Raw genomic sequence first — 24752 nt, 5'->3', positions numbered from 1 at the left:
CATTTAGACTGCAACCCCATTGGCCAGATTGAAACCCAGCATTGAGGAACCTACTAATCGGGTGTTGTGACTATCCAATGGACCCACCCGCAACCAAGAGGTCAGTCTCTAGTTCTCACCGCAACACGTGCCCTCTTTTAGGGAGGTCACAATTTCTTACACTAGACTTTTCCCTTAGAAATTTTCACACTCTGAAGCCAATGTCATTAGAGTGGAATAGTAATACAGTGGTACCTTGACTTATGAAGACGATCCATTCCGCGGCTGTCTTTATAAGTCGAAGTCTTCGGTTGTCGAAGCGCCACTTGTGCGAAGCGCGATCTCGCGCTTCTGTGCATGCACCGACTGTGCGCGCCGCTTTGTGCAGGCGCAGAACGCGTACGCAGAGGGCGCACGGCGAAAATACTAACTATAAAGGGGCAGCACTGTGTGTTGGAAACACCAAAGTTAGACTTGTAAAAGGTGGAAGCTGCACACCCAACACATGACAAATATTTTTTTAAAAAAAGAACATCACAAATTATGATGTGATTCCCTCCCCCCCACTTACGGCAGAAACAATCTCATATTTAACTCAGTCTTCCCAAAGTATACTGCTCAAAGGTAGTAGACACTTGTGGTGAATTTTTTTGTGGGGATAAACCATTTGGACAAATGTTTGCACTAGTTCCTTTTTCTTGCATTTGGAATCACAAAAATCAGCTTAGACTATGACTGCCACCTAATAAATCAGGGCTGATCCCAGACATTTTGTTGGCTGAACTGAAGGAGGAGTTAGTCTTCCCCCATTCCCCACTTAAACAAGGAAGATGAGACAACATCTGACAAGACACATGAAGGCAGCAGACTATCTTAGGAGGCAAAGGGCTGATGACATAGCACAAATCTAGCTCTGTCTTCTTCTGCTGCTTGCTCACTCTTCCAGCTAGGATTCAAAGAAATGCTGTAATGCAGTAGTAGAGGCACCAGCATGTGTCTCAGGAGAAGCACAATGCATGCACATGAATTTTGCCTCCTGGAGTCCTGGTCTGGCATTCTTGCTACTTTTTCAATCGGGCAGGGTCATTTGCCAATTTCTAAGAGATAGGGAGCAGGGATGAGGCAAGAGAGGCATATGTATGGTGGGTATTCTTAAAAAAAATGTTTTAGCAGATTTTACCACATAAATATTAGAGGAGGGAAAAGTGCAGACTGGCATTTTGATGAGGACAACATTGTGCGGATATTATAAAAAGACACATTTCCAATTTCCAAGGAAGCATGGCCAGTACCAAGTCAATAATAAATTGAAACATGGAAGCAATTGTGATATTTTGATTTGATTGATTGTATTTCTATGCTACAAGATCCATCTGAGGAATGTAAACAATGCTTTCCGATCAGTTCTGCTGCACTCTTGGGAGTAAGATCCCAAGATGGAAAAAGAGACTTAAGATAACACACCTTCCATGTCTGTTGTCGTTAGCTGATGCAACATTTAGTGGCTATTAAAGGTAAAAATCAGTTGCTTCTTCTGCATAAAGAAGTGCCACAGGAAGGTTAAAAGTCTTTGGTTGGGAAATGCATAGACTTTCAATTTTCAGTACTTTGTACCCCAATGCAGCTGGAGGGAAATTAGTTCTTACAAGTAAATGTATTTCAAAATGATTTAAGGGGGTTGAGTAGTTTTCGTTGCTTTGAGGTAATCTAGGAATGCTGGTCTCCATTTTCATTTCCAGTCGTCTGAGCTACAAGTAAAGGTAAAGGTAAAGGAACCCCTGACCATTAGGTCCAGTCGTGACCAAATCTGGGGTTGCGGCGCTCATCTCGCGTTATTGGCCGAGGTCTATTGAGTTACAAGTAGTCTCATGTATAAGAATAATGACACAGAAATCCTTACACTGTTCTACTTTACAGAATGTCTAACTTGTTAATTTATTTTAATTTTTAAAACCCTAATTGAACTAGCCTACCCCCCAAAATTTATTTGGAACTGGATCTGGGAAAGACAATAAGCTGTTCAGCATGTTTAATCTAGATTTAAGACAGGTATGACTGGTCAGAGTTAACAATATTAATGTACTGTCAAAAATTGGGGAATTGTATGGAGGAAAAGATTGCTGTTCACTAGGCAGTTCTTTAAAATGTTTGTTGAAAGTGACTGTACATTGTAACATACAGTCTATTCTTGAATAATTGTCCAGTGGGGAAATATGGCAACCAGTTTAGGATGTATTGTCACCTCCTGGAAGAATTTTCAGATGATTCTGTGAATGTATGACTAGTCATGATCAATAGCTGTTTAGGGGAGTTTTTAATGTGTGACATTTTAATGTATTTTAATCTTTGTTGGAAGCTGCCCAGAGTGGCTGGGGAAACCCTGCCGGATGGGCGGGGTACAAATAAATAATAATAGTAATAGTAATAGTAATAATAATAATAATAATAATAATAATAATAATTAGCTAAACATAAACTCACCTACCCACAAAGAACCACAGCTGTTCTTAAAGAGCCAAGGTATGTTTTAATTTTTGAACAGTGAATACAAAGCAACCTATGGTCATAAATCTATTATTCTTCATGTTGATATTCATCATTCCCTATTTCTCCCCCAACATTGTTCTTGGGCTGTTACTCTTTCGCCACTTTTTTTTGTTGCTTTTGGGAATAGAAACCCAGATGAGCCAGTCAGGGTTGATCCAAGACCTTTTGCTGGCTGAGATGAAGGATGACTTCCTCCCCACACTCCATTCCCTTCTTAAAGTCTAGATATCTTAAACCACATATGATGGCGGCAGATTAGCAAAGAGGCAGGTCACATAGCACAAATCCACCGCTGTGCTCTTAGTACTTTGCTGCTGCGTGCTCTCTGCTTTATCTAGTGACTGCAGATGTACAATGGGTTATTTTATTTTATTTTGCAGATTTTGCTAGAGATCTTCTGTGGAATATGTGGATTAAAGGGGGGGGGGACGACAGGCTATATGTGTAATTTGTATGCATGTTGTCCTCCAGCTGCTGCAAAAACCTGCATAATTACCGTAGGACCCATAACTGAGTAGTGAGCCCCTATGCAACACATATAAGTGTGTGCAAGTAGCTTCTCTTTCTGATGTTCCATCTAATGCACAGATGCCAAGGGATGGCTTGAGGGAGAAAAGTGGAGATAACCTCACCTACTCACAAAGAACCGCAGCTGTTCTTAAAGAGCCAAGGTAAGTTTTAATTTTTGAACAGTGAATACAAAGCAACCTATGGTCATAAATCTATTATTTTCATATTGATATTCATCATTCCCTATTTCTCCCCCAACATTGCTCTTGAGCTGTTACTCTTTCGCCACTTTTTTGTTGCTTTTTTGGGGGGAAACCCAGATGAGCCAGTCAGGGTTGATCCAAGACCTTTTGCTGGCTGAGATGAAGGATGACTTCCTCCCCATTCCCTTCTTAAAGACTAAATACTAGATATAGGACAGCATCTTAAACCACACATAAAGGTAGCTGATTAGTAAAGAGGCAGGTCACATAGCACAAATCCAGCTCTGTGCTCTTAGTACTTTGCTGCTGCTTACTCTCTGTTCTATCTAGCTTTTGCTCAGTGCTTGCTCAAATAAATGCTGCAGTGACTGCAGATGAACAATGGTTTTGTTTTTTTTACAGATTTTGCTAGAGATCTTCTGTGGAAAATGTGGATTAAAGGGGGGTACAGGCTATATGTGTACATTGTATGCATGTTGTTCTCCAACTGCTGCAAAAGCCTGCATAATTAGGACCCATAACTGAGTAGTGAGCCCCTATGCAACACATATAAGTGTGTGCAAGTAGCTTCTCTTTCTGATGTTCCATCTAATGCACAGGTACCAAGGGATGGCTTGAGGGATATAGAATCATGTTGCAATGCAAACATTTGTGAGTCAAGGCCCCGTCCCCCGCTTTATGCTAAAATAAGACAAATTGACACAAGCATTTTAGGTTAATGAGCTAAAAAAGGCCACAACTTTATTGGTTACATAACGTGAGTGGTGTTGGCTTAGGCATTGGATCCGAACCAACTATATTTGACTCCTGCCCGCTCTGCAGGAAGTCACACAAGAGTTAACAAGCTGTAGGAGGAGTTGGTTGATGCAAATCAACTGGAAGCTTTCTCCTAGAGCAAGGGCTCCCAACAAAATTTTCTCGAGGACCCCTCATCAACACTGATCTTAGAAGGGTTAGGTTCAAGGGACGCCGACGAGTTAGGTTCAATGGACACTGACAAGATCGGTTTGAGAGTCACTGACTTACTTGCTTGAACATCAAATGCATTATCTTCCTCTTCATCTGTAGGCCTTTGTCGTTTTAACGAACCACTTTTTAACCAACGGTCCATTTTTAACTACGCGAACTGTAGCTTCCGCGAAAAACAACGCTTTGTTTACAGACACTACTGTTTTGCAAAGAGGCAGCGTGCGCCAGATATGAGGAAGGGGAATGGAGAAGACAGGGTACCTGCGCAGTAGCACACAAATGAAGCCGACACGCGCAAAGCATCTTGGGGAGGTGAGCGTTAGTAGAATGCGCGCGCTGCCTCTTTGCAAAACAGTAGTGTTTGTAAAGCGCCACCTAACGACATACAGCAGAACTACTGCCTATCTAATTCTAGTTTTGCACTAGACTCTGCTCATGCAGGAAGCAGCCAAAACAAAAAATCTGTTATCATACGAAATATATTTAATATATTTTTTATTCTAATAGCATCTTGCGGACCCCTCTGGCATAGCTCGTGGACCCCTGGGGGTCCCTGGACCACCTGTTGGGAACCACTGTCCTAGAGTCACCGGAGGGTCATGCCATGGCCCTCGCCACCACCTGGGCATCAGACAGGAACCATGACCACCGGATTTCTTTAACGGAATACCCTTCAAGGTCAGGTGTTGAATGCATGAAAATAAGAGGGAGGGAGGAAGCAAGGGATATCCATGTGTCCAGGAAACAAACAGGCTGAGCCACATTCCTGCACTCATTTAACCACGCCCCCCCAGCCAGCCGTATTGGCTGACTGCGGGCATGACACAGGCCAGGGACTCTCTGACACAGTGGGCTATCGAGACCCCCTGCAAAGCATGGAAAGCGAGATCCACTCCAACCCCTCCCCTTTGGGAAGAGAAGAGGCTTTGCAAAAGGTGTAGAAGGGGAATGAGCGGACATAGTGAGTGGACAAAGAACCATCATTTTGTTTTCCCAACGGGAATTAAACAAAGGAAAATGAGATACATTTGAATGTTAAATTAAAGGAACTATGTTTAAATCAAACTGGTTAATCAATATTTGTTACCAATTCTTGATTTCTTCCTTGTACAGGTAGCATGTGAACAATATGCACAATCTTACATCCATGTCTGCCTTTCTGCTGCTGGAATTCTCAGACGTTCGAGAACTGCAAATCTTACACTTCTTTGTATTCCTGGTATTGTACTTAACAGCAATAATAGGGAATCTTCTTATTGCTACTGCTATTGCTCTTGATCATCATCTTCACACACCCATGTATTTCTTTCTACTGAATTTGGCCATCATGGATCTTGGAACAGTTTCAGTCCTGGTACCCAAATCAATGGCGATTTCCCTCCTAAATTGCAGATTTATTTCGTATTTTGGATGCGTTGCTCAAGTTTTCTTTTATATCTTATTAGGAGCATCTGACTATGCTCTGCTAACTATAATGGCACATGACCGATATGTGGCCATTTGCAACCCACTCCACTATGAGACAATTATGCACAAAGGAGCCTGCATTCGAATGGTAGCCATTGCGTGGATTTTTAGCCTTCTTTATGCCATATTACATACTGGGATCACCTTTGCCAACACGTTTTGTTCTAATGCTGTCAATCAATTCTTCTGTGAAATCCCAAAGTTATTGAAGCTCTCCTGTTCCAACTTTTACTTAGTGGAAGTTGGAGTTCTTGTGCTAAGCTTTAGTATAGCACTTGGTTGTTTCATTTTCATCATCGTAACATACATGGAGATCTTTTCTACAGTGCGCAAAATCCCTTCTGTCCATGGTAAGAAAAAAGCGCTTTCCACTTGCCTCCCTCACCTCACTGTTGTCTCTGTCTTACTGTTCACTGGAGTATTTGCTTATACAAGGCCTCCCAGTGAAGCTTCTTCTGATCTAGATATAGCTTTTGCTGTGGTGTACTCCATAATCCCCCCCACATTGAATCCATTCATCTACAGCATGAGAAACAACGAGATCAAGACCGCTTTATGGAAACTCTTAGGTGTGTGGCGTTCTTCTAAAACTATATCCAGAATTCTATAAGAAGGCATGTGGGTGCTTTACGATCACCTTCTGTATGTGAATTTTCCCCTATTATCTGTTGTGGAATTTCTGTTTCGCATGAAGGCAGCTCCTAGTTTAAAACTTGCCATCTCCAAGCAGGGCAAGGAATGATTACCTGTCTGAAGGCCCAGAGAGCCACTGGAAGTCTGTGCATATAATACAGAGCAAAATGGAACAATGGCTCTATGCATATCAGGCAACTTTGACACAAATTCCCCCTAATGTGTCAACTTTATTCTGCATGACTTTGTAATTTTTTCACCTGTGTCTTGTGATGGAGCCATATATCCCATGAACGACCCCATCAAGCCTCAGTCCTCCAACAGGGGGCTGAGAGGGCTATATGTCCAATGCCTATGCTAAATCCTACCTACATCTGAAATCAATAAAGTTGTGGCCATTTTTTTAAAAAAAATCCCAGAACATTTTCTTGTTCACTTTGTTCACCTTCTTAAATCGGGCCTTGTTCCCAGAGGTGGGGGCAATACTATCATCTCATCCACACCATACATTTAAAGCACTCTTAACACCCTTCAAGGCCCATGGCTTTCCTCCACAGAATCCTGGAACGTCTGATTTACTGAACAATATGAGAGCTGTTAGGAGACCTCAACAAACCAAGCTTCTGGGAAATATCTCTTTATTGCATCCTCTCTCTTTACTGAATACAAAATGCACCTCCATTTAGGTAGCACTTGGCAACAGGCTGTCATCAAAATTCTTTTGGGGGTCGAGAGAATGATATGGGAAGTGGGAATTCAAAGGTAGGTTTCAGTGCCATCCTCTTATAAATTCTGGCGGCCTTGTTCTGCACTAACTGAGGCTCCTAGGTCATATTCATGGGCAGTCCTATGTATAAACCAGGCACCCCCAAACTTCGACCCTCCAGATGTTTTGGACTACTATTCCCATCTTCCCCGACCACTGGTCTTGTTAGCTAGGGATCATGGGAGTTGTAGGCCAAAACATCTGGAGGTCCGCAGTTTGGGGATGCCTGGTATAATCCAATATATGATTCGACCAGGAGTTAACCACAGCATGGATTGCTATGGAAGTCTATCTTTATCTAGAAATGGCAACAATATTTGAATGACTGCTCCCCGCATTATACGGGGGGCAATTTTTGCGTGGTTGTGGGCTGCCCCTTGGACCACAGAGCAGCTACCTGGTACTTCAGATCTGGTCACCACCTCTCCAGGCAGGCTCCCTGGGGTCTCCGCCTACCCCAGCCAATTGTCCAATCCTGCCTGGGGAGGTGTTGCCAGGGGACAGGCCAGGTAAGGGGGAGGGACTGTCCAGCTCACACAATAGGATTTGAATCTTTCCTGCAAGCAGCAGTTGGCTCCAGAGCTTCTCCCACCCTCCACACCCTAACTGAAGTTTTCTTTTGCAGGTTAACCTTTTCTCCCATGGGTGCATGGGCGCTGCTATGTCAGGGTCGCTGTCGAAGGGCCGGGAAGGAATTTTCCTGCATTGCCTTTCCTGTAGCAATACGTCACGACTGTGCTGGTTTCAGGCCTTGGGCAAATTCCTTTGGGCTATCTTCCTAGAGGGGAGGGGTGTGATGCGGTGACCTTACCCCCTTTGCGGCATCAATATCAGGGTCCCCCCCAATAAAGGAGTCTTGGGGGGAGGCAATGGCCCATACACCGAGTGGTTGTCCTTGCTTTCCCCCTTCCAGTGGCAGCAAACAGGGGCGGGCTCTCTCTTCTTGAACATATGTTCTCCAGAGCCAGCCCAACACCCCATACATTCTGGATAACCCTGGCTGGGGACAGGGGAAGCATAACACCCAATGTCTGAGCCAAGGTCTTCCTACATCTGAATCTTAATAAAGTTGTGGCCAATTTTAATCCCATAACATGTTGTCTTGAGTCATTATTCTGCTTAGGGGTCACCTGGGGTTTGGGGGGACTCCGCCTGTCCACACAATATAATCAAACAAATCTGAAATAATGCTAGTCATAGATTCCCCATGTGCGCTGTCATTTTCATTCATTGAGGAACATATTGTAGATGTTGTAGAAACATAGTGTAGGAACATATTGTAGATGTTACTTCTTTTCATCTGGAACTAACGTGGAAGAAGAAACATTACTTTGATGAGTTTAAACAAGGTTTTCAGATCAGCAATGCTACACTCTTGAGAGTAAGATCCCAAGATGGCAAAAGAAACTCAGAATAACTCACTTTCCCATGTGTGCTGTCCCTATTAGTTGATGCAACATTAGGTGAATTTTATTGTAACATTGGCAGTCTTTATAAAGGCAAAAAATAAATAAATAAATCAGTAACATATTCCATAGTAAGGACCACAGCAAAGGCAAAGTGATTGGCTGGGAAGATGCAGGGACTCTCATATCAACAGAAAATTGAACCCTAAAGCAGTTAGAGGGTTAACTAATTCTTAAATATAAATGTATGTCAAAATGATTAAGGGGGTTGAGTAGTTTTTTATTATTTTGATATAAATCTGGAGGTGCTGGTCACTTTTTTCATTTCCAGTCACACACTGCACACGGGTCTGCAATAGGCAGAAGGGAAGAGCTCTCTACAAAATGCAGTTTGGTCTGGAATGCTGCATCAGCCACAGAGTGCTTATATTAACTATTTTCTTCTGTTTGTGACAAAAACAGAGGCAGTTTTAATTGGGGCGGAGGAGTTTTGATTCGAATCAGCTGTTTTGGATGAATGGGAGCAATTTCCCACAATGTCAAAGCACCTTTCCAATTATTGTCCTGCACATACATCTTTTAAAAACCAATTTAGAAATGAAACTGCTGCAGAATAGAAAAGTTCCAATTTTGATGTACACGGATGACGCTGTACTTCTTTCTCAAACCAACGTTGGCTTGAAACAAGCGTTAGAGAAATTCAGTGATCAATGTAACACCGAACTGCCAACAATTAATTTTGCTAAAACTAAAATTGTCCACTTTGTCCGCTCCTTTAGGAAACACAATTGGAATATGAAGGGAAATGCCATAGATCAAACTAAGAACTTCCAATATTTAGGCATCACCTTCTCTTACAACGCCAAATTCTCAGCACATCAGACCGCATCAGCCACCTTAGCAGAAAGAAGTGCTAACGCCATTCTTAGACTATTTAGAGCAGGCATCCCCAGAATTCGGCCCTCCAGATGTTTTGGAATACGATTCCCATCTTTCACGACCACTGGTCCTGTTAGCTAGGGATTATCGGAGTTGTAGACCAAAACATCTGGAGGGTCGCAGGAGATGCCTGATTTAGAAGGGAAGGTGTTGGTTTCCTCCCTATGACCTTAAAAGTTTTTCAGGCAAAATGTCTGGTCCAACTGTAGCAAACTCTGGGATAGTCAATGGGATAAGCAGAAATATATCATTGTGAATGGGACACTTGAACTTTGCACGGTAATATTTAATACAACACATTCATTTGGTATAGCCTTTTGTTCCAGTAAACTGAAAATTCTTAGAAAACTGGTTTCATTGCTGTGAAAAATGAAACTGGTTTCATTGCTGTGAAAAGATGATGCATTTGTTTCCTTCCTGGCAGTAACCAGAGAATAAAAATCTAGAAACAATTCTCACATTACAAAGCAGTTTCAGAAGAGCTTGTTAAACATAATATATCTTGCAGATGGTGGCCAAAGCAGGGTGTTCATATATGGTGCAGTTTAGTGGCAGAGTGTATGCTGATGGTTGATTTTCTGGATCCTTAGGTGAAAAGAGCCTAAAAATCAGGTTGGTCATACAGTGGTACGTCGGGTTACAGACAGGGGCGTCGCTTCAATTTAGGCAAACTAGGCAGCTGTGTAGGGCACCAAAATGGAGGGGGCGCTGGGCAGCCTGCCCGCAGCCCCCCCCCCTGCTGCCTGGGGCCGCCTCCACTGAACCTGTCACCTGTTGAGCAGCTTCAGGCCACTATCCCGAGGCGCGTGTGTGCCTCCGGAATGTGCGATTGTATCATCTTTAAATAGAGGGTCTCGGAGCGCTGCTTTCTCTTCTCTTTCTCAGCTTTTCTTCTCATTGGGATTTCTTGGGGAGGTGGGGAGAGTACTTGCCATTTCTTCCTTTTCCCATTTATGTCCTCTCTTACTGTGACATCACTCCCCTACCCAGTCACCTTGGCAACCTCTGCTTTGCACAGATCCAGGAGTCTCTCCCTCTTTGTTGTGCTAATGACCAGCAATCAACACCTTTGTTAATGACTTATCCTTGGCTAGCTGGACTTGGGATCCCAAACTTTAAAGCAACAGTGCTGTACTTGTTGAGCATTTGTTATGTGACTTTTAAAATCTGCCTTCCCAGCCTTGTGCTGTCCTGATTTTTTGGGCTCCAACTCCCACCACACCTGACTGCTGGCCATTCTGCTTGGGGATGAGTGGGAGCAAAGCACCCGGGGGGCACCAAGTTGGGGAAAGGTTGTAATGATTAAATTCTACAGTTCAGTTCTGCAAGTCCTGCCCCTGAGCAAAGTGTACAGGGCACCTGTGATTAATTGAAATATGAACAATGGTAGAATAACTGAAAAACGTATGCTAACATGACTTAGTTGGTAGACACTTAATCTCATGGTTTTGGGTTCAAGCCCTACATTGGGCAAAAGATTCCTGTATTGCAAGGGGTTGGACTAGATGACCCTCATGGTACCTTCCAACTCTACTATGATTCTTTGAGTTAACACATGCATGGGAAATTGCAGTAAAAGAGCACCTTAGACACATGACAATTATTCACAGTTTACTTAGTGACTTATGATGGTGTTAAGCTGCTGTGGGTTAAGCTGCTGTAGGGACATGGGCGGCGCTGTGGGTTAAACCACAGAGTCTAGCACTTGCCGAGCAGAAGGTCGTTGGCGACGGCTCCCGCTCAGTCCCAGCTCCTGCCAACCTATCAGTTCGAAAGCACGTCAAAGGGCAAGTATATAAATAGGTACCGCTCTGGCGGGAAGGTAAACGGCGTTTCCTTGTGCTGCTCTGGTTCACCAGAAGTGGCTTTGTCATGCTGGCCACATGACCTGGAAGCTGTACGCCGGCTCCCTCGGCCAGTAAAGCAAGATGAGTGCTGCAACCCCAGAGTTGGTCACGACTGGACCTAATGGTCAGAGGTCCCTTTACCTTTTCCTTTACCTTAAGCTGCTGTACTTAAAACAGCAGCCTTTCTTTTCAAAATGAATGCCGTGTGCATTGTTGCTGTGAGGTTGTTGCTTATTTGATGTGGTTTAAGAAGTGACTGTTAGACGTTTGGGAATAACCCAGAGAGAAATTTCTAGGTGTCAGAAAAGATTACCTATATTTATGCAACAACTGCGCCCATATTTTGTTAGCCCCAAAATGGAAAGTGAACAAGGTCCCAGCTAAAGAGGAGTGGTAACTTAAGTTGATAGAATATGCAGAACTTGCAGATTTAACAAATAGAATAAGAGAGCAAGAATAACATATATTTAAAGAAGAGTGGAAAACATTTATTGAATGTATGGGAAAGAACTATAAATCTGAAAGCACTGGCAGCACTAAGATAAATTCAACAAAGTAAATGATTTTTGATGGATGTAAAAGTGGAAAACTGATTTGATAAAAAATAAAAAATAAAAAATAAAAAACAGCTGAGAGGCGCGGCGAGGTGGCCCCAGGCTCGCGCTCCCCGCACGCCTCCGAAGCTTTGTACGGGGAGCGTGATCCTGGGGCCACCTCCACTGCGGCTGTCAGCTGTTGAGCGGCTTCAGGCCGCTATTTTTTTCTATTTTCCATTTTTATTTATTTTATATTTTATTTTTTATTAATGGGGGGGGACGGCAGAAGGTGATCTCGCCTAGGACGCAAAAAAATAGCACCGGCCCTGGTTACAGACGATTCAGGTTACAGACTCCGCTAACCCAGAAATAGTACCTCGGGTTAAGAACTTTGCTTCAGGATGAGAACAGAAATCGCACGGTGGCGGCACGGTGGCAGCGGGAGGCCCCATTAGCTAAAGTGGTACCTCAGGTTAAGAACAGTGTCAGGTTAAGAATGGACCTTCAGAACAAATTAAGTTCTTAACCTGAGGTACTACTGTATGGAGAAAAGAATGATTTGGAGAGCTTTAGGGAAGATCTGCAAATGGGAAAATGCCAAGAGTGAATTTCCCAGAGGTATACTAGTGCATATGCATCCAAAAGGCATAGCTGCCAAGTTTTCCCTTTTCTCGCGAGGAAGCCTATTCAGCATAAGGGAAAATCCCTTTAAAAAAGGGATAACTTGGCAGCTATGCCAAAAGGTACTGCACAGCATAATATGACTGAACCCAGATACATTTGGGTATGTCATGCTTTCCTTCTTATTATCTGTTCCCTGTTATTCAGCTCAGGCCTCAACACAATAATGTAACATTTGGGGGCAAATATGCACCCCAGCAACCCAGCACTGGAGGCTAAAATAGAAAAGATCTCCACAGCTACCATGTACTTTCCCTTGGAGCTCAGATAGGATGGGATAAAGGATAACCAAACAATGCAAAAGACCAACATGCTGAAGGTGATGAATTTGGCTTCATTGAAACTGTCAGGTAAATTTCTGGCAAGGAAAGCCACACTGAAGCTGGTAATGGCCAGAAAGCCCATATAGCCCAAAACACAGTAAAAGAATGTCAGAGATCCCTCATTGCACTCCAATATAATTTCTTCTCTTACTGAATGAATGTCAACATCTGGGAATGGGGGAGAAGTTACCAACCACAGAAAGCAAATGCCTGCTTGGAGAAATGAGCAGGAAAGAACAATGGAGTCAGCTAATGACTTCCCCACCCAATTCCTCAGGCTGGATCCCGGTCTGGTGGCCATGAAAGCCAGGACCACTGTGGTGGTTTTGGCCAACACACAAGAAACAGCCACTGAGAATATGATTCCAAAAGCAGTTTGTCGGAGAAGACATGTCACCTTCTGCGGCTGGCCAATGAATAGCAATGAACAAAGGAAGCAGAGCAGGAGGGAGACAAGGAGGGTGTAGGTGAGGCTCCGGTTGTTGGCTTTGACAATGGGAGTGCTGTGGTGCTTCATAAATGCTGCTAGCACCAGAGCTGTGACCAAAGAACAGAAAAGGGCAAAAAAGCTAAAGCCATCCCCAATGGTTCATTGTAAGACAAGAAGGAAATCAGTCTGGGAACACAGGAATCTTGGTTCTTGCTTGGATAGCTTACGTCACTGCATTTAGAGCAGTCGTTCATATCTGAAAAGGAAAAGATAGGTGCTTTATGCTGCGCATCTCTGCTATTTCAAGGCAACTGGATACAATGCAAAGTAATGGTTATGTACCTTTTTCTATGTCCATCTGGTAACACTCTAATGTTTAAAGAGGAGATTGGGGCAAGTGAGATTTATATCCTTTGGAGCAATAAACTTGTAACCTGCATTTGCTGCATTGCCACTTGCTTCTGCTTTCTGGTGCTCTATTTTTGGCGTGCTCTGTTGTTTATCAAAAAAAGTTAAGAACAAAATATGGCCTTGCCAACTCAAATTACTAACAATTGGCTCCTACCTGATTAAACCAGCTGTGCCACGTTACGGCACTCTCATTGATGCTGAATACATTGCCCTGAAGACCTTGGGGGTCAACCTGTCCAACTTTTACTCTATGAAAGGATTGGTTTGAAGAAAAAATCCAGTTGGAAATGACAAATCCAGCCACTAACTCCCCATTCTGGTCAAAGGAAACCTGGTCACCAGCACTGTTGTTAAAGGAGACTCCTCTCAGAAAGTGATGGGACTAGGATGAAAAGGGAAATGTAAGAGTGTAGAGCATGATGCATTATGACAGGAGTGCATTGAATCTTTTAGAGGGAGTTATAAAAACACTTTTCCTAGATGAAAACATTTTTGTTCTTGTTGTTCTCTATGGCCCTTCTCTCAAACTATAGCAATAACCAAATAAGAAAGAGTTTTCAAACAGTTAAATTTACTTTTGAGAAGCTTTCTTGACATTTTTTAGTTATTCCTGACTGGAAAAGGTAAAGGTAAAGGGACCCCTGACCATTAGGTCCAGTCGTGACCGACTCTGGGGTTGCGGTACTCATCTCACTTTACTGGCCGAGAGAGTCGGCGTGCAGCTTCCAGGTCTTGTGGCCAGCATGACTAAGCCGCTTCTGGCAAACCAGAGCAGAGCACAGAAACACCGTTTACCTTCCCGCCGGAGCGGTACCTATTTATCTACTTGCACTTGACGTGCTTTCGAACTGCTAGCTTGGCAGGAGCTGGGACCAAGCAACGGGAACTCACCCTGTCACAGGGATTCGAACTGCCAACCTTCTGATCGACAAGCCCTAGGCTCTGTGGTTTGACCCTCCGTGCCACCCGCGTCCCTATTCCTAACTGGTAGTTTCCTTAAAATACACCCAGAAGCAAATGGATTCTCATAGTATTATTTTAACAAAAATAATACTAGATACACACGGGATTTTTCATACTTCATAGGGAAATGAAGTAATAGGAAATTGGGAGCCATATGAAGCTTGGGAGTCAGTTTACTCGGCAGTTTGAGCCTGTTGTGCATAGACAGTCTAGGTGCTGTAGCCCAGGGGTCCATTACCTGCCAGAACTGTAGATTCCAAAGCTTCAGCCCCCTTTCAGCCCCCAGTCTAGATGAGAACATAGTTTGTAAAGCATAGGCCACAGCATAGACAGCATTGTAGATGCTGTAGCTGTGGCCAATCATCCTTGTTTCAAAAAAGGGCCCAGGAAGACTCTCCAATTTCTCTTCCCCAGTACAGAAATCCCCATCCAATGTGTCAGTTACTCTATTTGGGAATATACAACCAAATGCATGTTGCCAGAAGTCCAGGATGAAGCCATCTCCTTTTGCATGCAGAGGTTTCCTATTCCTATTCTCAAGAAATTGTTGAAATCCTGAAGGATCCTTGGAGTGAATTGAGAAGGAGAGAGCACCATGGATCATGTCTATATTCCAAGTCCTTTGATATGTGATAGATGTGAGCTCCATCTGGGCTGTCAGTATCCACACCATACCTTTTTCTTGACTTGTCACATGTTGGTGTTCTGATAGGTATGAGAGCCATCTCAAAAAAACAATTGCCAAAGATTCTGCATAGGCAAGCACTGCATTTGCTTTACTCGCAATGAGTTTACTCCTGCCCACCTAGTAGTTCGAAAGCACGTCAAAGTGCAAGTAGATAAATAGGTGCCGCTAACCAAAGCAAATCACCAATTTTGAATTTATACCTTAGAGATGCTGGCATGTGACTCTAGAGGCAAAGGGCTGCACATTTCCCCGCACCTGTGTACAGCATCTTGTAGGATGATCACCATCTTCATTACTAGAGCTTTTAAATAGGCAATTTATTGAGGCAAAACTTTTCTTAGTGTTCCTATATGAAGATTAAATAAGCAAACCATATGAAAGTTGGAGTACTTCTGCATTGCAGCTAACTGAGTGCCTGGTGCTGCAAACAATATTAGTTAGAGGTCCCACAGTGAAACCTATTAAAAGTGAGACAAACTCAGCTCATCGCAGCTCCCAAGACACATCACTCAAGTGACAGAAAGAATAATGCATTAAAAACAAACTCCTTACAGAAGCTCTTCATGCAGAGTCTGTGGTGGTACTTCTGTGAAAGGTATGAAATTGGAGACGATGATACTCTGGGAAACAATTCCACCAATGAAGAGGTCACCTGGCTGTTGATAGTCATGAAGTGGAGGGTGTGGATCTTTAACCATGCAGTTAAGAATGTGGTCCTTGCATGCCATATGAGGAAGCAGTATCAGAAGAAATGCTACTAGAATGTCAATCCAGAATACATTATTATTATTATTATTATTATTATTATTATTATTATTATTATTATTATTTCTATACAGCCCTTCACCAAAAGATCACAGGGCTGTTTATACTATTTTAATAACACACAAAATGTGTAACATAGTAACAAAGGAATTAAAGAATTAAAACAAAAATGGGGCAAAAATCCAGATTGGTGCACATAATTTTTCTTCTCATGTTCAAAATCAGAAAACAAATAAACTATTCAACAGCAATACAGACTTCATTTTCAAAAGTTTGCAATTTTTCCTTGCCTCTGACATGGATGCTCCTGTTTCCTTCTATTTTCATCTTTCAAGGGTCCAACTTAAAATGCAAAACATCAGATATCAAAGTGGAGGTGTCTTGTGTGTATTTTGTGCTGGCCCCAGATTGGAATGCTTTCATTTCAGTTGTAATTCTTTCATTTTCTGTTTTTGCTGGTGGCCACTGCAATTCTTCGGGGTTTTAAGTACAAGAGAGGAAATAATTATAGACCCAGAGACCTCCCTCCTAAATAAAGACACATTTGACTCCCTATCACATGAACCAGTGCCTATCCACAACCTTACGAGTTGTGATGAATTGCTATGTAGCAGGTGAAACCCAAATGGCAACAGCCAATCAGCCGTGGGAAAATTCCTGCCATGTCCCTGTTCCAACAACAGACAACACATGATGGCATAGCACGGTCAATCGCAAAAGGCCCTAAAATTAGGGAGAGGTGAGCAGGAGTTCCGATGCACAAGCCGAAAGAGGAAGCTCTAGGACACGTGCATGGGTTTATATAGGTCCCTCAATCCATTTAGACTGCAACCCTATTGGCCAGATTGAAACCCAGCAATGAGGGACCTACCAATCGGGTGTTGTGACTATCCAATGGACCCACCCGCAACCAAGAGGTCAGTCTCTAGTTCTCACCGCAACACGTGCCCTCTTTTAGGGAGGTCACAATTTCTTACACTAGACTTTTCCCTTAGAAATTTTCACACTCTGAAGCCAATGTCATTAGCGTGGAATAGTAATACCTCGACTTATGAAAACGATCCATTCCGCGGCTGTCTTTGTAAGTCGAAGTCTTCGGTTGTCGAAGCACCTCTTGTGCGAAGCGCGATTTCGCGCTTCTGTGCATTCACCGACTGTGCGCGCCGCTTTTCGCGCACGGCGAAAAGACTAACTATAAAGGGGCAGCACTCTGTGTTGGAAACACCAAAGTTAGTCTTCTAAAAGGTGGAAGCAGCACACAACTATCTTTGTACATGACAAATAATTGGTTTTTTTAAAAAGAAGAACATCACAAATTGTGATTTGATTCCCCCCCCCCTTAGGGCAGAAACAATCTCATATTTAACTCAGTCTTCCCAAAGTATACTGCTCAAAGGTAGTAGACACTTGTGGTGAATTTTTTTGTGGGGATAAACCATTTGGACAAATGTTTGCACTAGTTCCTTTTTCTTGCATTTGGAATCACAAAAATCAGCTTAGACTATGACTGCCACCCAATAAATCAGGGCTGATCCCAGACATTTTGTTGGCTGAACTGAAGGAGTAGTTAGTCTTCCTCCATTCCCGACTTAAACTCGGAGGATGAGACAGCATCTGACAAGACACATGAAGGCAGCAGGCTAACTTAGGAGGCAGAGGGCAGATGACATAGCACAAATCTAGCTCTGTCTTCTTATACTTCACTGCTGCTTGCTCACTCTTCCAGCTGGGATTCAAAGAATGCTGCAATGCAGTAGTAGAGGCACCAGCATGTGTCACAGGAGAAGCACAATGCATGCACATGAATTTTGCCTCTTGGAGTCCTGGTCTAGCTGTCTTGCTACTTTTTCATTTGGACATGGTCATTTGCCAAGAGGCATATGTATGATGGGTATCCTTTAAAAAAAAATTTTAAACAGATTTTACCACATCAATATTAGAGGGGGGGGGAAGTGCAGATTGGAATTTTGATGAGGACGACGTTGTGCGGATATTATAAAAAGACACATTTCCAATTTCCAAGGAAGCATGGCCAGTACCAAGTCAATAATAAATTGAAACATGGAAGCAATTGTGATAGTTTGATTTGATTGATTGTATTTCTGTGCTACAACATCCCTCTGAGGAATGTAAACAATGTTTTCCGATCAGCTGTGCTGCACTCTTGGGAGTAGGATCCCAAGATGGCAAAACAGACTTAAAATAACACACCTTCCCATGTCTGTTGTCGTTAGCTGATGCAACATTTAGTGACTATTAAAGGTAAAAATCAATGCCACCTGGAGTTCTGTGTCCAGTTCTGGGCACCACAGCTCAAGAAGGATACTGACAAGCTGGAACGTTTCCAGAAGAGGGCAACCAAAATGGTCAAAGGCCTGGAAACGATGCCTTATGAGGAACGGCTTAAGGAGCTGGGTATGTTTAGCCTGGAGAAGAGAAGGTTAAGGGGTGATATGATAGCCGTGTTCAAATATATAAAAGGATGTCATATAGAGAAGGTAGAAAGGTTGATTTCTGCTGCTCCAGAGAAGTGGGCACAAGAAAGAAGATTCCACCTGAACATTAGGAAGAACTTCCTGACAGTAAGAGCTGTTTGGCAGTGGAATTTGCTACCAAGGAGTGTGGTGCAGTCTCCTTCTTTGGAGGTCTTTAAGCAGAGGCTTGACAGGCATATGTCAAGAATGCTTTGATGGTGTTTCCTGCTTTGCAGGGGGTTGGACTGGATGGCCCTTGTGGTCTCTTCCAACTATATGGTTCTATGATTCTAAGGTTAAAAGTATTTGGTTGGGAAAATGCATACACTTTCAATTTTTCAGTACTTTGTACCCCAATGCAGCTGGAGGGAAATTAGTTCTTACAAGTAAATGTATTTCAAATTGATTTAAGGGGGGTTGAGTAGTTTTCTGTTGCTTTGAAGTAATCTAGGAATTCTGGTCACCATTTTCATTTCCATTCGTCTATTGAGCTACAAGTAAAGGTAAAGGTAAAGGATCCCCTGACCATTAGGTCCAGTCATGACCAAATCTGGGGTAGCAGCGCTCATCTCGCTTTATTGGCCAAGGTCTATTGAGTTACAAGTAGTGTCATGTATAAGAATAATGACACAGAGATCCTTACACTGTTCTACTTTACAGAATGTCTAACTTGTTAATTTATTTTGATTTTTAAAACCCTAATTGAACTAGCCTACCCCCCAAAAAATTATTTGGAACTGGATCTGGGAAAGACAATAAGCTATTCAGCATGTTAAATCTAGATTTAAGACAGGTATGACTGGTCAGAGTTAACAATATTAATGTACTGTCAATAATTGGGGAATTGTATGGAGGAAAAGATTGCTGTTCACTAGGCAGTTCTTTAAAATGTTTGTTGAAAGTGACTGTACATTGTAACGTACAGTCTATTCTTGAATAATTGTCCAGTGGGGAAATATGGCAACCAGTTTAGGATGTATTGTCACCTCCTGGAAGAATTTTCAGATGATTCTGTGAATGTATGACTAGTCATGATCAATAGCTGTTTAGGGGAGTTTTTAATGTGTGACATTTTAATGTATTTTAATCTTTGTTGGAAGCTGCCCAGAGTGCCTGGGGAAACCCTGCCGGATGGGTGGGGTACAAATAAATAATAATAATAATAATAATAATAATAATAATAATAATAAGCTAAACATAAACTCACTTACCCACAAAGACCCACAGCTGTTCTTAAAGAACCAAGGTATGTTTTAATTTTTGAACAGTGAATACAAAGCAACCTATGGTCATAAATCTATTATTCTTCATATTGATATTCATCATTCCCTACTTCTCCCCCAACATTGCTCTTGGGCTGATACTCTTTCGCCACTTTTTTTGGTTGCTTTTGGGAATAGAAACCCAGATGAGCCAGTCAGGGTTGATCCAAGATCTTTTGCTGGCTGAGATGAAGGATGACTTCCTCCCCACACTCCATTCCCTTCTTAAAGTCTAGATATCTTAAACCACATATGATGGCAGCAGATTAGCAAAGAGGCAGGTCACATAGCACAAAACCACCTCTGTGCTCTTAGTACTTTGCTGTTGCTTGCTCTCTGTTCTATCTAGCTTTTGCTCAGTGGTTGCTCAAAGAAATGCTGCAATGACTGCAGGTGAACAATGGGTTATTTTTTAATTTTTTGCAGATTTTGCTAGAGATCTTCTGTGGAAAATGTGGATTAAAGGGGGGAGTACAGGCTATATGTGTACTTTGTATGCATGTTGTCCTCCAGCTGCTGCAAAAGCCTGCATAATTAGGACCCATAACTGAGTAGTGAGCCCCTATGCAAAACATATAAGTGTGTGCAACTAGCTTCTCTTTCTGATGTTCCATCTAATGCACAGATGCCAAGGGATGGCTTGAGGGATATAGAATCAAGTTGCAATGCAAACAATTGTGAGTCGAGGCCCCGTCCCCCACTTTATGCTAAAATAAGACAAATTGACACAAGCATTTTAGGTTAATGAGCTAAAAAAGGCCACAACTTTATTGGTTTCATAATGTGAGTGGTGTTGGCTTAGGCATTGGATCCGAACCGACTATATTTGACTCCTGCCCGCTCTGCAGGAAGTCACACAAGAGTTAACAAGCTGTAGGAGGAGCTGGTTGATGCAAATCAACTGGAAGCTTTCTCCTAGAGTCACCGGAGGGTCATGCCATGGCCCTAGTCACCACCTGGGCATCAGGCAGGAAGCACGACCACTAGTCCCCTTCAACAGATGACCAACCGAGGTCCATAGCCAGGTCAGGTGTTGAATGCATGAAAATAGGAGGGAAGGAGGGAGATCCGTGTGTCCAGGAAACAAACAGGCTGAGCCACAGTCCTGCGCTCGTTTAAGAGTGGCAAACCACGCACCCCCGCCAGCCGTATTGGCTGACTGCGGGCATGACACAGGCCAGGGACTCTCTGAAGCAGTGGGCTATCCAGACCCCCTGCAAAGCGTGGGAAGTGAGACCAGCTCACAACCCCTCCCCTTGGGGAAAAGGAGAGGCTTTGCAAAAGGTGTAGAAGGGGAATGAGTGGACATAGTGAGTGGAGAAAGAACCATCATATTGTTTTCTCAACGGGAATTAAAAAAAGGAAAATGAGATGCATTTGAATGTTAAATTAAAGGAGCTCTGTTTAAATCAAACTGGCTAATCAATATTTATATGTTAACAATTCTTGATTTCTTCCTTGTATAGGTAGTATGTGAGGAAAATGCAAAATCATACATCCATTTCTGCCTTTCTGCTGCTGGAATTCTCAGACGTTCGAGATCTGCAAATCTTACACTTCTTTGTATTTCTGGTATTGTACTTAATGGCAACACTAGGGAATCTTCTTATTGCTACTGCTATTGCTCTTGATCATCACCTTCACACACCCATGTATTTCTTTCTATTGAATTTGGCCATCATGGACCTTGGAACAGTTTCAGTCCTGGTACCCAAATCAATGGCGATTTCTCTCCTAAATTGCAGATTTATTTCATATTTTGGATGTGTTGCTCAAGTTTTCTTTTATATGTTATTTGCAGCATCTGACTATGCTCTGCTAACCATAATGGCACATGACCGATATGTGGCCATTTGCAACCCTCTCCACTATGAGACAATTATGCACAAGGGAGCCTGCATTCGAATGGTAGCCATTGCGTGGATTGTAGGTCTTCTTTATGCCACATTACATACTGGGATCACCTTTGCCAACACGTTTTGTTCTAATGTTGTCAATCAATTCTTCTGTGAAATCCCAAAGTTATTGAAGCTCTCCTGTTCTAACTTTTACTTAGTGGAAGTTGGAGTTATTGTGCTAAGCTGTAGTATAGGATTTGGATGTTTCGTTTTCATTACCATAACTTACATGGAGATCTTTTCTACAGTGCGCAAAATCCCTTCTGTCCATGGTAAGAAAAAAGCCCTTTCCACTTGCCTTCCCCACCTCACTGTTGTCTCTGTCTTACTGTTCACTGGAGTGTTTGCTTATACAAGGCCTCCCAGTGAAGCTTCTTCTGATCTAGATATAGCTTTTGCTGTGGTGTACTCCATAATTCCTCCCACATTGAATCCATTCATCTACAGCATGAGAAACAAAGAGATCAAGACCGCCGTATGGAAACTCTTAGATGTCCGGCATTCTTCTAAAACTATATCCAGAATTCTATAAAAAGGCATGTGGGTGCTTTACGATCACCTTCTGTATGTGAATTTTCCCCTATAATCTGTTGTAGAATATCTGTTTTGCATGAAGACAGCTCCTAGTTTAAAACTTGGCATCTCCGAGTAGGACAAGGAATGATGACCTGTCTGAAGGCCCAGAGAGCCACTGGAAGTCTGTGAATATAATACAGAGCAAAATGGAACAATGGCTCTATGCATTTCAGGCAACTTTGACACAAATTCTCCCTAATGCGTCAACTTTATTCTGCATGTCTTTGTAATTTGTTCACCTGTGTCTTGTGATGGAGTCAAATATCCCATGAATGACCCCATCAAGCCTTAGTCCTCCAACAGGGGGCTGAGAGGGATATATGTCCAATGCCTATGCTAAATCCTACCTACATCTGAAATCAATAAAGTTGTGGCCATTTTTTAAAAAAATCCCAGAACATTTTCTTGTTCACTTTGTTCACCTTCTTAAATTGGGCCTTGTTCCCAGAGGTGGGGGCAATACTATCATCTCATCCACACCATACATTAAAAGCACTCTTAACACCCTTCAAGGCCCATGGCTTTCCTCCACAGAATCCTGGAACGTCTGATTTACTGAACAATATGAGAGCTGTTAGGAGACCTCAATAAACCAAGTTTCTGGGAAATATCTCTTTATTGCATCCTCTCTCTTTACTGAATACAAAATGCACCTCCATTTAGGTAGTACTTGGCAACAGGCTGTCATCAAAGTTCTTTTGGGGTCGAGAGAATGATATGGGAAGTGGGAATTCAAAGTTAGGTTTCAGTACCATCCTCTTATAAATTCTGGCTGCCAGGTTCTGCACTAACTGAGGCTCCTAGGTCATATTCATGGGCAATCCTATGTATAATCCAATTCATGATTCGATCAGGAGTTTACCCCAACATGGATTGCTATGGACGTCTATCTTTATCTAGAAATGGCAACAATATTTGAATGACTGCTCCCCGCATTAAACGGGGGTGATTTTTGTGTGGTCGAGGGCAGCCCCTTGGACCACAGAACGGCTACCTCGTAGTTCGGATCTGGTCACCACCTTTCCAGGCAGGCTACCTGGGCTCTCCGCCTACCCCAGCCAATCGTCCAATCCTGCCTGGGGAGGTGTTGCCAGGGGACAGGCCAGGTAAGGGGGAGGGACTGTCCAGCTCACACAATAGGATTTGAACCTTACCTGCAAGCAGCAGTTGTGGCTCCAGAGATTCTCCCGCCCCCCACACCCTAACTGAAGTTTTCTTCTTTTTCCAAATAATATTTATTGATTTTCAAACATTTCAACACAAAAACAAACACAAAAAGCAAACATATACCGGTAACATAATCAAAAAAAGAAAAAGAAAAGAAAAAAACATATCAATTCTCACATTAATTTGACATTGTGTACTTCCTTGATTCCCCCCACACTGGGTCCATTTATTAAATCTAAATTAAGCAATTTCCCTTTATCATCTTAAATCATTCTAACACAATTTTCCCCTTATTTCACAACCAATTCTAATCTACACAAAGAAAAAAAAACATCGACTATCCTCAACCTATAATTCATTAATTAATCCAAATCTAAATTTATTTTCCCATCCATCTCTAATTTTTCCTTTACCCTAACAATTTATTCCCCCAAATTTTCCATACATTCAAATATTATTTATTCTATCATAATAACCTTTAACCACCTTTATCTAATGCTACCCCCCTTCCCCTGGACTCCGGATCTCCCAGATGTATCAACCAGCTCCATAAAATGTTCCAGTTTCGGACCATCTTAATCAATCAGAAAATAACCCATTCTCCTTTTTTTTCTGATGACTCGCTTTGCACCTTTTTTTAAATAATGACTTTTATTTGTAATGTTGAAACATAAAATAAAAGTTATTATTTAAAAAAAGTGCCAAGCGAGTCATCAGCAAAAAGAAAAGAAAAGAAAAGAAAAGAATTTTCCTGCATTGCCTTTCCGTAGCAGTACATCATAACTTTGGCGGTTTCAGGCCTTGGGCAGATTCCTTTTGGCTATATACCTAAAGTGGAGGGGTGTGAAGCGGTGACCTTATTCCCTTTGCGGCATCAAGATCAGGGTTCCCCCTGTTAAAGGGGTCTTGGGGGGAGGCAATGGCCCATACACCGAGTGGTTGTCCTTGCTTTCCCCCTCCTTGCTTTTACCCTCTGGGTGTGAGGGTATTGGCGGCGAGCCTCTGGAGGCTCAAGTGGCAGTTAGGCATTGGAAATTTGCATAAAAGAAGAAGGGGGGCAGATTACGTCATCCTCTGCCCAGAAATTGGAGAATTAATTCCATTAAAGGGATTCCAGGGGCGGTAGCTTTGTCCTGGGCCTATGGAGGTCAGGGCCTTATGGCACCCCCCCCCCCAATGGTGGCCACAGGAGGTGTCTCAGTAGATGTACATCACTGGGCTCCTTTCTGGTGGTTAATTTCTCCCAGACTGTAACACACAGGTTACAGTTGGATATAGCCGGTTAGGTTCCAATGCCTAAGCCAATACTTCT

General features: G+C 42.7%; 2 protein-coding genes and 1 pseudogene across 2 annotated transcripts; 2 read left to right on the top strand and 1 right to left on the bottom strand.

Annotated features, from left to right (window-relative positions):
- Positions 1–5337: 5337 nt before the first annotated feature.
- LOC118079090 (olfactory receptor 14A16-like) lies at positions 5338–6285 on the top strand. The gene has a single exon (XM_035103128.3). It carries the CDS (start codon positions 5338–5340, stop codon positions 6283–6285), a length of 948 nt encoding a protein of 315 aa, XP_034959019.1.
- A 6306-nt stretch (positions 6286–12591) lies between these two features.
- LOC132592939 (vomeronasal type-2 receptor 26-like) lies at positions 12592–13490 on the bottom strand (annotated as a pseudogene).
- A 7791-nt stretch (positions 13491–21281) lies between these two features.
- On the top strand, positions 21282–22229 carry LOC118079097 (olfactory receptor 14A16-like). The gene has a single exon (XM_035103133.2). It carries the CDS (start codon positions 21282–21284, stop codon positions 22227–22229), a length of 948 nt encoding a protein of 315 aa, XP_034959024.1.
- Positions 22230–24752: the final 2523 nt, after the last annotated feature.

This window comes from Zootoca vivipara, chromosome 12, assembly GCF_965207765.1.
Source record: "Zootoca vivipara chromosome 12, rZooViv2.hap1.1, whole genome shotgun sequence".
Taxonomy (NCBI): domain Eukaryota; kingdom Metazoa; phylum Chordata; class Lepidosauria; order Squamata; family Lacertidae; genus Zootoca; species Zootoca vivipara.
This window is presented reverse-complemented; position numbering and strand designations above follow the sequence as displayed.